The sequence below is a fragment of the Schistocerca gregaria genome, chromosome 2 (genome assembly GCF_023897955.1).
Source record: "Schistocerca gregaria isolate iqSchGreg1 chromosome 2, iqSchGreg1.2, whole genome shotgun sequence".
NCBI lineage: Eukaryota > Metazoa > Arthropoda > Insecta > Orthoptera > Acrididae > Schistocerca > Schistocerca gregaria.
Window position 1 is genome coordinate 917,591,696 of NC_064921.1, and position 14,895 is coordinate 917,606,590.

Below are 14,895 nucleotides of genomic sequence, written 5' to 3' on the forward strand. Positions count from 1 at the left end.
CACACCGGCTGGCTTTTCCGGTTTCCACGTATACGTTGCCTCGTGAAGCACCAAACACTTCAACAGCTTTGCTTACTGAAGTGCCAACTATGCGAGCATCAACAATTTTCACACGTTCAAATTCACTTAGCTGCAACATAATGCACTCAGAACTACGCACTGACGCTTGCTACGGATAGAGGACAGTACGCAAGTATCTTCCGTGGTCGAATACAATAGCACAACCTGCAGACTTGGCTAACAATTCCGTTCATGTTCGGGCATGCATTTCTCGCAATGTTTCCATATTTTCGTCCAACCCCTGTACGTTCTGAAGTCCCCTCGTAAGCCTAAAGATATACTTCTGACTTTCAGTACTCTTTAAAATTAAATAAGTGCATCAGACCAGGTAGTGAAAACACCCCTGTAAATGCACCTAACTTTATCTTCCTACTTGTGAGAGTTGTAGCGGGACTTTGAATTTCGCCGCGCTACACTCGTTCCCTCAGCTATAAATTATACCGTCGCAGCTGTATGAGCGCTCGACGGCAGAAAATGAAGGTACAAAAAATTGTAACTCTTTTTTTTTCTATCAGTCTATTGTCTCTCGAGAGCGGAAGTTAAATGCAGACGTACCAACTTTTAGCTAGTCTTGGTCTGATTAAGACGAAAAACTTACTTGTGGAAGGTGTTATGAAATTCGAATGATGGAAGTAGCAACATAAAATAAATTGCATTCAGTATCAAGATGATTTTAATTTGTATAAATTAATGATTCCTGGGAGATTGGGAGATTTTGGAGCAGCTACTACTTTTATGCAAAAATGAAGTAGGAGATTTTTGAAGACCTGGACGCCGCACGAAGAAGACATATTAACATGGTAGTGGATGAAATCTTATCTACGCCATTTCCCCCTGTTAATCACATTTTGTTAATCTCTGTTCTCCGTAAAAAAATTATTGTAGTGGAAATTGGTTTGACTTTTGTTCAGAAACGCCACAAGGACCACCGCAACAATAGCTTTTCCGAATCACGAAGTCTGATAACTTTTCTGCAATACGAAGTCCGGTTTGCATTTCATTCTTTCCCTTTTTCACAGTCATTAACGATTTTAAAACCCCATTTTTATTCACCATTTCTTCCCACATTTTCTTTTCTTTTCTTTTTTATTGACCCCTACAGTGTCATTCGATTAATATTCGTTGTTTTCCATAAAACACTTTCACGTGGTAATGATATACAAAGGTTGGCGACGTAATAAAATGTTGTAGCTCATTTCATAAGAGTGAACATCATTTAGTAGTGGCCAAGTGGAGAGTAATTATTTTTTTACAAACTTACATGCTGTACCTTAGTCTTTCAGTTATTTCATTGTAAGATAATAATCGCCGCGAAAGATACGTTATAGTTTCAGGTTTCTTTGCGTAGCGGACGGCCATCGACCACTTCGGTAGTGTACCTGCCGAGGTGTTAAACTCGAGCCACGAGAGATACAGCCCTCAGCGTTCGTTAGATCTCTTCGGCGTATCTGCAACAGGTAGAGAAACTAGGAAACACTTTTTAGTTTATATTAAACGAAAATATGATTGTAATTGCACTAGATTAATGGCGTACAATACCGTACGTCGTGTAGCGCTGAAGTTGCAACTTATTTGTCACTCCAGCTTTTCTGATTACGTAATCAGAAACTCTTTTTTTTGCATCGATTTTATTTTCACCGCCTTGTGTCTCTGCGGCGTCCGTACTAGCCAGCACATGAAGACGACGCCACCGCAAACTCCTTACGGTGGCAGGATTTAGCAGCTGATCTGACCAGTGTGTTGCGTTTTCTTGCAGATTTCCACTACCTGCCGGGCCAGCACGCGTTCGGGCCGTTCGGCATGTTCCCGGGCGCGCAGTGGCTGGACTCGGCCGCCTACCTCGGATACCCCTGGCAGGAGTATTTCCGCCGGCCAGAGCTGTGCAAGCTGCCTGCGGCCGCCGCCGCCTGCTCCATGCTCAAAGGTGAGTGCCACTGAAGCCAGCTGCTCTTGCCGCTCTCCTGCAGGCATTTCGCAATGTTTCCAAAATGTATACATACTGAACTGTAACATCGAGTTCGGAACCTTCTCTGGAACGAACAAGTCCACTGAGATGAGAGAAATTCTCCTTCAGTCATAAAATATGGCGTACAAACCTGCACAGTAACCAAACAGGTCGACAATAAACTACAAATCACGAAATGAAGTTCTCAAGAGCGAAGAAAAATATTTAGGTTAGGGCAAATCAGATGATAAGCGGAGACCCTGGAGCGTGCACATTCTTCAAAGAAAACCTGACAAGGATCCCTTTGAGAGGATTTGACCATGTCAAACTAATGGACGAGGGAAGGATAGCAGAACCGGAAGGAAGACCAAGAAACAGATGACTGGACCAAGTGAAGGAGGATATAAGAACGTTGTTGTTGTGGTCTTCAGTCCTGAGACTGGTTTGATGCAGCTCTCCATGCTACTCTATCCTGTGCAAGCTTCTTCATCTCCCAGTACCTACTGCAACCTAAATCCTTCTGAATCTGCTTAGTGTATTCATCTCTTGGTCTACCTCTACGATTTTTACCCTCCACGCTGCCCTCCAGTACTAAACTGGTGATTCCTTGATGCCTCAGAACATGTCCTACGAACCGATCCCTTCTTCTAGTCAAGTTGTACCACAAACTCCTCTTCTCCCCAATTATATTCAATACCTGCTCATTAGTTATGTGATCTACCCATCTAATCTTCAGCATTCTTCTGTAGCACCGCATTTCGAAAGCTTCTATTCTCTTCTTGTCTAAACTATTTATCGCCCATGTTTCACTTCCATACATGGCTACACTCCATACAAAGACTTTCAGAAACGACTTCCTGACACTTAAATCAATACTCGATATTAACATATTTCTCTTCTTCAGAAACGCTTTCCTTGCCATTGCCAGTCTACATTTTATATCGTCTCTACTTCGACCATCATCAGTTATTTTGCTCCCCAAATAGCAAAACGCCTTTACTACTTTAAGTCATTTTCTAATCTAATTCCCGCAGGATCACCCGATTTAATTCGACTACATTCCACTATCCTCGTTTTGCTTTTGTTGATGTTCATCTTATATCCTCCTTTCAAGACACTGCCCATTCCGTTCAACTGCTCTTCCAGGTCCTCTGCTATTCTGACAGAATTACAATGTCATCGGCGAACCTCAAAGTTTTTATTTCTTCTCCATGGATTTTAAAACCTACTCCGAACTTTTCTTTTGTTTCCTTTACTGCTTGCTCAATATACAGATTGAATAACATCGGGAATACGCTACAATGCTGTCTCACTCCCTTCCCAACCACTGCTTCCCTTTCACGCTCCTCGACTCTTATAACTGCCATCTGCTTTCTGTACCAATTATAAATAGCCTTTCGCTCCCTGTATTTTACTCCTGCCACCTTCAGAATAAAAATACTATACTGGGATACGGTTCTGAGAAAACCTCATCCGGGAAAATCAGTGATGATGATGAAGAACCTTATAGCTCCACAGTCTATGTGGGTGTCTGGTACAAGTTAAACCACTTGTCACAATACTGTGAAGTAAGTGCTAGAGCGTCGGTAAATGTTGTGTCTGACACAGACAACTGGTACACCTAAGGGAAGAACTCAGAAAAAATGGAAACGCAAAACATAGAATTAAGAAAGCTCTGTAAGTCAAAACGCCGCAGAAACTGAGTCAAAATGAAAAGACTCTTGACAATATGTTTAAAGTATTGAACAACGGCTATTACGAATATGGAATGAAGATAAATTTGAAGATGAATAAGTCAATGATACTTACAAGGCAATAAAGGAAGATAAAATTGAATATTTGGTCTTACTTAGTAGAACATGACGACAGCTTCAGCTAATAAGCAAAATTATCAATAACATAATACTTACTCAAGATATAAATACAAGGATAGTTTTTGCATTCTCTGTGGTGCAAAAAATAATTAAGGCAAGTGTTTTGTGTAATAGGTTGCCATGTATTGGGTAGAAGCATAGGCAGAGAGGTGAGAAAGGATTAGATGCTTTTGAGATGTGACAATAACAGAAGGCGTGAAACAGAGAGATAAAAGAAGATTAAATCGTGTTACAATGGTCGAAAGCGTAAAGAAAAGTACTGGAAACTGTTAAGATGACGGAAAGATACTGGCAGTTTCGTAGAACACTGGATGAGAAGAGACTACAAAGTAATGGACGCATTGGGACGAACGGTGACTGAAAATAGGACCAGAGGTAAAAGAAGATAACAGTTACTTGACGAACATCAAGATAAATATATCATGCGCAGCTACGAAAAAGATGGCGGGAAAACGGGAGGAGTGGAGAATGCTGAACGGCAATGCCTAATGCACACGACGCATAGTCATCGTTCTGATCCAAAACGCCGCAGTAACCGAAGGAAGAGGAAGAGGAGAAAATAATAGTATCCACGCCCTTTCTCCCAAGCTTGGGAAATAAAGTGAACGACCCATCGGCCAAGTTGATAGCTCTTTTGGGATTTGTGAAGGATGATCTGTGTTCAAGAAAAGAGGGGATCTTTTAAATTATTGTCAGCACAGGTTAAGAAATCTAGAGCAAACCAAACGTACTTGGAACAATGGTGCATCGAATACAAAGGCAACAGTACCTGTCACAGCCTAAAAATCTACTGTGGCTGAACATTGTACTTCTAGTGGCCAGTGTATGGATAATGCAGAAGCTTTTGACTACATCCTAATACTACTGTGGTTCAGTGAGCAAGAAAACTGTGGAAACGCATTTGGTGGACAACTTATTCATCCGGGACGACGCTGTCTACCCTTATAATTCATGAAAATCACAACACTAAAAAAAACCTTTGCTACAAACCTTCATTATCCAACATTGCGACAGCTGTCACCAGTTTCAATGATTAAACCGTGAAATATATTTATTTCATTATTACTATGGAAGTAGTTGCTGTACGTTTGGTTGGACTCCAGGCTTGCAACATTTCCATATTTCACGCATAATTTTTATCCTTAATTATCGCTGTTGTTTCAACTGTATTATCTGCGAGGCATGCGCATTTTAGTGGAGAGTATGGCTTTCTGTTATGTGCTTTTAGCATTACCGTACAGTATAGAACTTATTCACCGGATCTTTTGAAGATGTCTGTACGGTTCACAGCTGACACGTAGGAAGGAGAAGTGTTACTGTCTCCGATGCAAGCCCGAAAAATTGTGGAATATTCTGCCTGCCGGGAAAAATTCAAGTATCATATTACAGACACACTTCCTAAACGTTGAAGCCACTGTTTCGTCTGGGATGTAGGGTTTCACAGAAAATTAGAATTTATTTCTACGTCACGACTCACCAGTTTCGATCCTAGGGGGATACTTCAAGGGATAATAATTGTCAGCCAAATACGTCGACTGCGGCAACTATGGAAACCAATATGCAGTAGATGTCGTATCGATGCTGCCAGATATAATAGACAGAAAGAAATACGACAGAAGTAAATCGAACAACTGTGTGTCCTCCGGCTTTTTATAAACAATATCTTACCTTCATTTACGTTGAGAGTCAACTGACGGCTCCTGCATCAAGCTTCGATTATCTGCAGATCTTCCTCTATATGCCTCTACAGTTTTCTAGCACCAAAACTTTAGCATACACAACGTCAGCCGCAAACAATCTCAAGGAGCACTTGAAGTTAAGAACGACGTGTTCAGTTTCATGTGCTATGAAGTCCTTAAGGTTTCATTCAATTGCGAAGATACTGGGAATTTGTGTTTTGACCAAGGTGGTCGACTGTATCTCAAGGACAGCACCCAACTGAAGAATAAGACACACAGAACAGCAAAGCAGACTACCATAAACTGTTGTCCGCAGCTTTTGATCGTGCGGTAGCGTTCTCGCTTCCCGCGCCCGGGTTCGATTCCCGGCGGAGTCAGGGATTTTCTCTGCCTCGTGATGACTGGGTGTTGTGTGCTGTCCTTAGGTTAGTTAGGTTTAAGTAGTTCTAAGTTCTAGGGGACTGATGACCAAGCTGTTAAGTCCCATAGTGCTCAGAGCCATTTGAACCATAAACTGTTCTTTCCTACAGGTAGTGTGTTTTTTATTAGTTTACCGGGTGAATGAGAAGCTAGAGTAAGTCCTCTTTCTTGCAATGTTGGTGTTTGTCCTGTCGATTCATTTTCATATATTATCCGTTTATTGTCACTCTATGATTCTTCTGTCATATGGTCTTTTTTTGGGTTCATACTGTAAAGCCTCACAATGTTCGGTGAATGAGAAAGTAGTGTTTCTTGCAGAATTTTGAAATCTAATTCTCAATCAGAGTCGGTAAACAGTGAGTAAGTACAGGGTTTCGGATTAGTGATAATAAAAATATTCTACAAATTCGCTAAAATAGTCATTCATGATCGAATAGCTAATTTAACTGCTTAGAATTTCTTTCCAGCCACGGAGTCAAAAAAATACCAATGAGGGCTCATAATTTTTCTGACTCATGCGCATCAAAAAGCAAAGATACAGTTTGCTCCCACGCCCATTCGAAACTAGAATACCATCTTGTAATAAATGTACATTATGAGATATTTTCTGTGCCGAGTGCTTAATGACTTAGTAATCGAAGGTACAACAAATGTTCTTAGGATGTTGCTAAATGTTTTCAAAATATTCCCTGAGTCCAGTGCCTGCACATTCACTTGAAACGACAGATGCGTTCACGACTAGCACGCACGACTCGTGTTCCACGCCACGTACAAGTTACGGACTTCGGTTTGCCAGCGGGAGAATCCCCTCGCGAACGTCGCCCCCCTGCCAGGAACTCTTTCATCAGGGCATTACGCTGACCGGCCATCTTGGTTTCCTGGTCTGCCTATTGTGGGCAAATCTGCACACCATGGCTTGTCCTCTCTGACTCATCCCCAGCATCATTCAGCCACCCCTCGCCACCCCTAAGAAGCTGGAATGAGGAGGGTGGTCCGCCCCTCCCAGTGGAATACGCGAGCTTATGTGTGCGTGCGTGTGTGTGCGTGTGTGGGTGCGGGAGTTCGCCTCTGCGTTGGCAGCCGGGGGAGCAGTGGTGGGTGGACCAGGCAGTGTTTCAATTCAAAGGGGCACCCCTCCCCTTTTGCTCCTCCTCCAGGACCACCCCTTGCCAAACTCCCTGGCGTCCTCATTGTACATACAGTATAAGCTCGCTCAAATCGGATTAAGGGATGGAGGGGCGGAGAACGGAGGTCCGACCGAAAGGGTGAGGAGAGAGAGATGGGGGGGGGGGGGGGGATGAATTTCATACGATGACAGTCAGTGTTGCAGCTAATTCCCATAAGACTTTAAAACCGACGGAGGCTCAAAGAGCCACCAGCAGGCTGCTGGACGCTGCGGGGGAATCTGAATGCTGGCGATAGCGAGTTCCTCCCCCCCCCCTCTCCCCCCCCCCCACCCGCCCGCTACCGCCACTACCTCCCCTTCTCTCCCCGGCAGATTCCTCCCGAGCTACATTCGTCTTTATCTTTCTGTCTTCGTCGCGCGTCTCATGAATTCGGAAGCAGCGTGCGGGATCCCCGGTGCTGGCAAGACGTAACAATGATGGCGCGAGCACCCAATGAAGCGAAAGCCCGCCGGCAGACAGATGGCCCCACGGAGCAGGCGAATTCCCGGGCGGGAGACCCTTCCGCTGCAGCCGAACGCTTCTTATGAGTGCGCGGGACCCCGGCAGATGCATTAGCCGCGCCCTATAAATCTCGCCTGCCGTCCTGGATGTGGGCTGTATTGGTTATCTGGTCATCCATCTGCCTCTGGCCTACTGTTCTGTTTGGTACAGAACAAAAGAAACGAGATCTCCCCCCACCCCCCCTCCTCTCTCTCTCGCTCTCTCTCTCTCTCTCTCTCTCTCTCTCTCTCTCTCTCTCTCTCTCAAGAACACATGTGGAAGTGAAGAACGAGGAACGAAATTTTCAGTCCTTTTTCGTCTTTACCTCCTTCTTCATCGCTTCACGTATTAGGCAAACTGCCTGTTTCGGTATAGGCTTATAACGTTTCTTCTTCCGTTGCATTTATAATTGAGAGTCTAATGGGACGATAATACGAATATACAGCCTTTCTCATCCAGCTGCCAACCTCGCCTGCGAAGCAGACGAGGCGGTTACGACCGAGTATTGGCGGTATAACCATGGCATCGAGTACAGAGGAAATGCTGTACCATACTCACGTGAGTTACGACCAGTAGCTGGCAAAGCTCAGAGACGGCAATCCCGTCACCAGTCTTACTGCAACGGTCCACTACCCAATTCAGAACTCAACACACGATCTAACAGTACTCAGTCTAATCACGGAAACGGGATACGACATGGGCAATAAACAACAACACGACAAAAATTTTAACTTTTCTCCAGCAATTACTCGTATGTAGGAGGAAAGTGCAAAGAACATCGAGGGAAATCTGTGTGGTTCAATCAACGTTACGGTAGTTACCTCACACTGAATAGCTATCGAACTTGCCTCTGCGCACTCGGTGCTCACATCATCAAACAGCTGCGTAGTGGGAATTACTGGAAAAAATGATGTGCACCATCTTTAACTGTCGACGGTACTTCAATAACAAGGAGAGCCTGGTTTGACAACGTAGTGAGATACGTGATGTGCGCAGCGGGCTTGGACGAATTCAAGCAGCTTGCTGAAATTTTTTTTTATAAACGAACGAACTACAGAATGTGCTGTCATCACATACCCCTTCTGTTCTTAGTAAACCCACCCCGTCGTTCCCTGTAGGAACCAGTATTCTTAACTGAGTATCGTCCCGGTGGCCAGATTGAGCGCTCTATTGCCATTTGGACTATGAATGATAAAGTTTTGAGCAGATTTCTTAAAGAATTGCAGCTATTGCCTTTTGCGCGATATTTTTGTTGGTCAAGACGAGGCGACGTTTTCGCGAGACAGGCAAATTCCAGTGTATTCTTAGGCAATAATTTTAATTTGATGTTATTTGTAGTTACGTTTATAGCTCCGCTGCCTTGTGAGATACTGAAATGTTTGCAACCCCAAAGTTCAACCAGTCTTCAAATTACAACTCAAATGCTAACATACACTGCTACAGATAAGTAATTAGGCTATCGTAGTATCACGTACATGTTTTTAACTTAACATAACATTAGTGGACGAATCAAAATTTGTTTTCCTCTTATTTCTTGTTACAAATGTATTTGTAATTAGAAGCTACCACAACAGCACGCAGAACAAAAGCAAGAAACGACAGCACTTACATTAAATTCAACTGAAACTAAGCACTGAACGGATTAGCAAAACAACTGAGCTCCAGTAAAGCCAAAAGAGTGCAGTAACTGATCTTGGCTAAGGTATGGATGGACGATAGCTGATAGTGCTATTGATATATCGATAATTTAAAACTATCGATGGTCTTGTTGACTATCGGCAGTACGTATGCATTATTCGTCGTGTGACTGAAAATTATGGGTCGCAGATGTGCTGCCAACTCCTTCCAGCGACCTACCAAGGCCTCAATGTTTCCATGCCACGACGCTTCGCCGCTGTTACTGATGCCAAAATATATCGGCTGTTAGGGAATTGGTCACAATTTTCATCACACAAATTATTATTAATGTGTGTGAAATCTTATGGGACTTTAACTGCTAAGGTCATCAGTCCCTAAGCTTACACATTACTTAACCTAAATTATCCTAAGGACAAACACACACACCCATGCCCGAGGGAGGACTCGAACCTCATCCTGGACCAGCCGCACAGTCCATGACTGCAGCGCCTTAGACCGCACGACTGATCAGGCGCGGCATCACACATATCTAAAGAATGGAAATTCAACTACATACTTTGAAATTTCTATTACGCATAACATAACTGGAACGATCACATATATAATTTTATGGAGAAACAAACCAAAGACTGCGATTTATTGCCGGAATACTTAAAAAGCGCAACATATCTACTAAAGAGACTCCTAACACCACACTTGTCCGCCCTTTTCTGGAGTATTGCTGTGCGATGTGGGATCCATATCAGACGGGACTGACAGACTAAATCGAAAAAGTTCTAGAAGGGCAGCTTGTTTTGTACTACTGCGATATACGGGAGAGAGTTCAACGGACATCATACTTGGTTCAAATGGCTCTGAGTACTATGGGACTTAACATCTGTGGTCATCATCAGTCCCCTAGACTTAGAACTACTTAAACCTAACTAAGCTAAGGACATCACACACATCCATGACCCAGGCAGGATTCTAACCTGCGACCGTAGCAGTCGCGCGGTCCCGGACCGAAGCGCCTAGAACCGCTCAGCCACCGCGGCCGGCCATCATAGATGAATTGGGGTGGCAACCACTAAAACTAAGACGTATTTCGTTGCGGCAGAATCATCTCGAAAAATTTCAATCACTAACATTCCCCTCCGAATGCGAATACATTCTATTGGCGCCCACGTAGATAGGGCGATATGATCATCATGATAAAATGAAATCAGAGCTTGCACAGAAAGATTTAAGTGCTTGTTTTTTTCCCACGAGACCTTCGACGGTGGAACGGTAGAGGAATATCTTGAAAGTGTTTCGATGAACACTCTGCCAGGCATTTAATTGTGAATTCCAGAATAATCATGTATATGTGGATACAGATGTAACTGAACGTACAGGCGTTTTAAGTATTGCATTCCAAGAAGAGAACTCACTCTAGATATTTATGGGAACAGTATTTGGCACTGTGCCTGCTTGTTTGGAGACCTACTGGATGTACAACACTGCGCTGAAAAGCTTGGTCCAGTTGGACTACGGTGTGGCACCCGCAAAACCGCGTGCCACTGGGTGCACCTGACGCCGGCCGGCTCGGAAGAAGAGCTCCTTGCCGTGCAGCGACGCGGGGGCGGACGTCGCACGGTGTCCCCTCCCTTTGTTTGCGCAGGAGCATTAATAATGCCGCCGACCAGCCGGCCGCGCCCCGCACGAGGAGCTGCCAGTACAAAGAAGAGCTGTGCAAGCCTCATGGTCTGAGGTTTACGGCCTGTGTACACACACGGGGCGGGCCTACAAAGAAGGACAGTACAAATATCTCATTTGTTCCTCGAGGGGTTAAAAAGGGGGTGGTGGAGACAAGGGTGTCGGGGCGCCTCCAAGGCTTCATCACAGGACGAAGCAGTGAGCAGGCGACGGGTTGGTGCTGAGCATAACCTGAGAAAGCCCACTACCAGATGAAAATATTATACAAAAAGTGTGATTCGATTGCAGCAGAAACCAATCTGTATTTGTGCAGGGTATCCAGGAAGAAGAAACAAATATTTTGCGTTTTGTAGACATTGTAATTTTGTCAGTGACGTCAGAGGAATTGAGAGAGTAGTTGAATGGAACTGATAGTGTCTTGAAGAAAGGGTAAAAGATAAATACCAAGAAGAGTGAAACAACACTACTAGCATGTATTCCATTTAAATCAGATGATGCTAATAGAATTAGATTAGAAAATGTGATACCATAAGCTATCAGTGAGTTTCGCTTTTTGGGCAACAAAATAACTGACGATGGTTGAAGTAGAGAGGATATAAAACGCGGAATGGGGATAGCAAGAAAAGCATTTATAAAAGAAAGGAATTTACGATGAGTCTTCAATAAGTAATGTAACACATTTATTTCTGAAAGCAGATAGGCGTTATTCAGGAATCCAATATAACATACTCTAACATTCTGCGTGGTGTCTGTTTGTTCTATATCGTGTCTCCCTACCACTTTCGCGCAACGACGCTCTGAGCGTGTTTTTTAGGGAATTGACTAGTTTGAACCTGGGACCTGTTACTGGTAAGGAGGCGTCAGACCACACATGACATGTAGAGTTCAGACGAGTTCAGTGAGACTAACGATGATACAACGAAATACTTAATGATTTCAGCGTCAGCTCCACTGCACTCCCTGTAAAAGAATCTTAATACTAACTAAATTTAGTGGAAGGGGTTCAAGGCTTTCCTATTTTTAGTTAGCTGGTAAAATAACGTCGAAACAGCAGTTAAGTTTACCATTGTAAATTTTATTCTACTCACAAAACGTTGTTTATAAATTGCACTATTGATAAAAGGAAATGTTTTAATATGGGATGGTAAAAACCAACTGCGTTCAACAAAAATGTGAACAAATATTCCCTGAATGGGCTTTCAAGTTCTACAATGGATCGAAGGATGACCTATGCCATATCACATCTATAATCTAGGTTTAAATTAACTTTCACAAAAGAGAAAACTATCAAAATGGTCTACAGTGACCCTCAGTTATTTTTAATTACTTATCTAACTTGTCGTAAATTACAGTGGCTGATGTGGCTTCTCAAAAACTATATAACAGAAAAGTCATCGCGTTTCAGGTTTTTACTTCAAGTGGCAAATGTGAACACCATGAGCTTTAATTGACGATCGACGCTAGTATTACGCAAAAAGGGGGTGAAACAGATGAGACTTCTGCAGTTCTGAGCGAAGCTTTATGCGCTGTTATGCGGCATTGCGTGCGTTCATTACCTTGTCGGTGTTCGTCAGGGGGCGGTGGGCAGCACAGCTCCACTCACCTCGCCGTCTCGGAAGCAGCTCCCTCCTAACTTCTCCTTACTACAATTTACCGCAGTTGGTTTAAAAAAAAAAAAAAACTATCTGGCTGTGTTTTCATCTGACGAATCAGGATCTCAATGTTGACCTTAAGCTCCGCCTACAAAAATTCTGTCTATCCCATGAGAAACGTTATACTTTTCGTGGTGGGGCAATGTTTTTAAAGTTTGCAACGTAACAGAGACGCGAAAAAGTCTCACGCTAAAACTTGCGGCTGGGGTAGCACTTTTGTGTTATCGTAAGATCAGTACTCTTCTTCTGGAGGGCTCTAGCTTTTAACATGGGCTGGGGGGTGGTCCTAGCGGTTAACTGGAAACGTGGGTGTCCGTCCCTTATTGTAGGGCCTTCTCGCTTAACACGGTCCTGCTCTCGGCTTCTGTTCTCGTTTTTCCCCTCGGAACTGCGTCTGTCTCACGGTGGGAAGGTATTACATGCATTTAGGCATTCTTGTGTTAGTCTATGGAATTCCATTTGCTCACTCGTTACTCGTATTACTTTGGTTAATTTAATGTCACGATTTATTCGGAGCTATGTAACATACTACTGGATTCGCTTATCATGTCTGGGTTTTCACAGAAGGTGTTGGATTTGCCTGACACCTTACAATACTATTCCAGACTCTTTTGGCTACAAAGCTCTCATCCGAGGTGATCGACGGATCACAATCTAACACCGCGCTGCTCAACTGGAAGTCTGTTGGTAGTGCTGACGCACTGCTCCGCTAGTTGTAGTACTCAGTGGTGTGTGCCAGGTGGGTTTCTCGCCGCTTAATGTAAGAGCATATTAAAGACCGACAAAGGACCATCTGTGCGGAATTGTTTGCGTGCTGGGAGGCTGATAGTGACAATTTTGTTGTTGAACTTCGTCACAGGCGATGAAACATGGGTTCATCACTTCGAAACTGCAACCTAAGAAGTCTCACCACACAATCTCTCTTCCGAAGATAAAGTTTAAAACCTCACCTTGAGCCTTATTGTCATGGCGACGGTCTTCTGGGACTCCGAAGAGGTTATTCTGTTTGTTATCCTCCCTCGTGGTGTGAAGATGAATTCTGAAGTGTATTGTGCTACCCTCAAGAAACTGAAGAAATGATTTCACTGTGTTCGTCGCCACAAAGATGCAAACGAACTTCTCCTTCTCCATGAAAAGGCAAGGCGTCACATGAACCTGCACACCCGAAGGGAGTTCACAAATATTCACTGGACTGTTCTTTTTCATCCAGCTTACAGCCCAGCTGTCGTGCCTTTGGACTTCGATTTGTTGGCCCCAATGAAGGACACACTCCGCTGGAAGCAGTAAGTGGATAATGAGGTTGTTGATGCAGCAAGATGTTGGCTCCGACATCGACTAGTAGAGTGGTGCCATGGGGCATACAGGCTCTTCCAGTAAGGTGACGTAAGGCCGTCACATTGAAAAGATATTATGTTGAAAAAATGCTTTTGTAGCTAAAAGGGTGCGAAAAGGTATGGTGTTTTGGAGTCCTGAGTAAAACCAACATTCTTTGAGAAAGAAAATGTATTGCATTATTTGTTGAACTCCTCTCGCAATATACAATATTTACTGTCTAGTGTCTATATTTAGCAGTAATTACATTCAATTGCGATTTGCAAGCAAAGTAATGCTGCTTACCTACATTGGAGGAATTAGAATATTTGGTGAGATGATAAGGGAAGAATAATTATTAGTGTTTGAGCTCCTAACGACGTCGGGGACCGCTGAAGATGGAGCACTGCATCGGATTGGGGAGCGTGGTAATTAAATCTCTCTATTTCTTTCAAAAGAGATTGTCTCAAAATTTTCGGTAAGTTATATACGAAATCATAGAAAGCTTGTCTGGATTGCCAGACGAGGTTTTGAACCCTCGTCCACTAGAAATAGAGTCCAGTGTGCCAAAACCTACGTCACTTCGCTCGGTACGGTACACAGAGAAGCGTTGGTATTTCAGCACTTTATTTGATGCGACGCAGCCCACATTGCCAATGGATGACGTTGAACGATTCACACAATACACAGCCGCATGTGTAAGACAGTGACGCTTCAGAATTGAGCTGTCATTCACTGCTGATCCTGTCAGTCTATGCAGCTCGGAACATTGCATGACTGTTGGAAGTAGGTCATAGTGTCATGCGAGCACGTTATTCGATGTTGGTGTAGGCGGTAATTCAGTGCACCTCCGTCAGTTGCACACGGTCAAAAAGCGCTATTTCCTTCGTATTACTTGCGTCTTCACTAGCGTATACGAGAAAGTACGCTGTCACGATTTTACAATAGTACCATATATTCTGTTGTTGAATGGGC

The 14,895-nt window shown here is 43.6% G+C and overlaps 1 protein-coding gene across 1 annotated transcript in view; it reads left to right on the forward strand.

The window, feature by feature from the left end:
* LOC126335349 (segmentation protein Runt-like) overlaps positions 1–14,895 on the forward strand; it is a 107,534-nt gene that overhangs the window by 80,448 nt on the left and 12,191 nt on the right. The window contains exon 3 of the mRNA XM_049998534.1: positions 1,817–1,984. Coding sequence (XP_049854491.1) covers positions 1,817–1,984 — 168 coding nt within the window. The remainder of the gene's footprint in view (positions 1–1,816; positions 1,985–14,895) is intronic.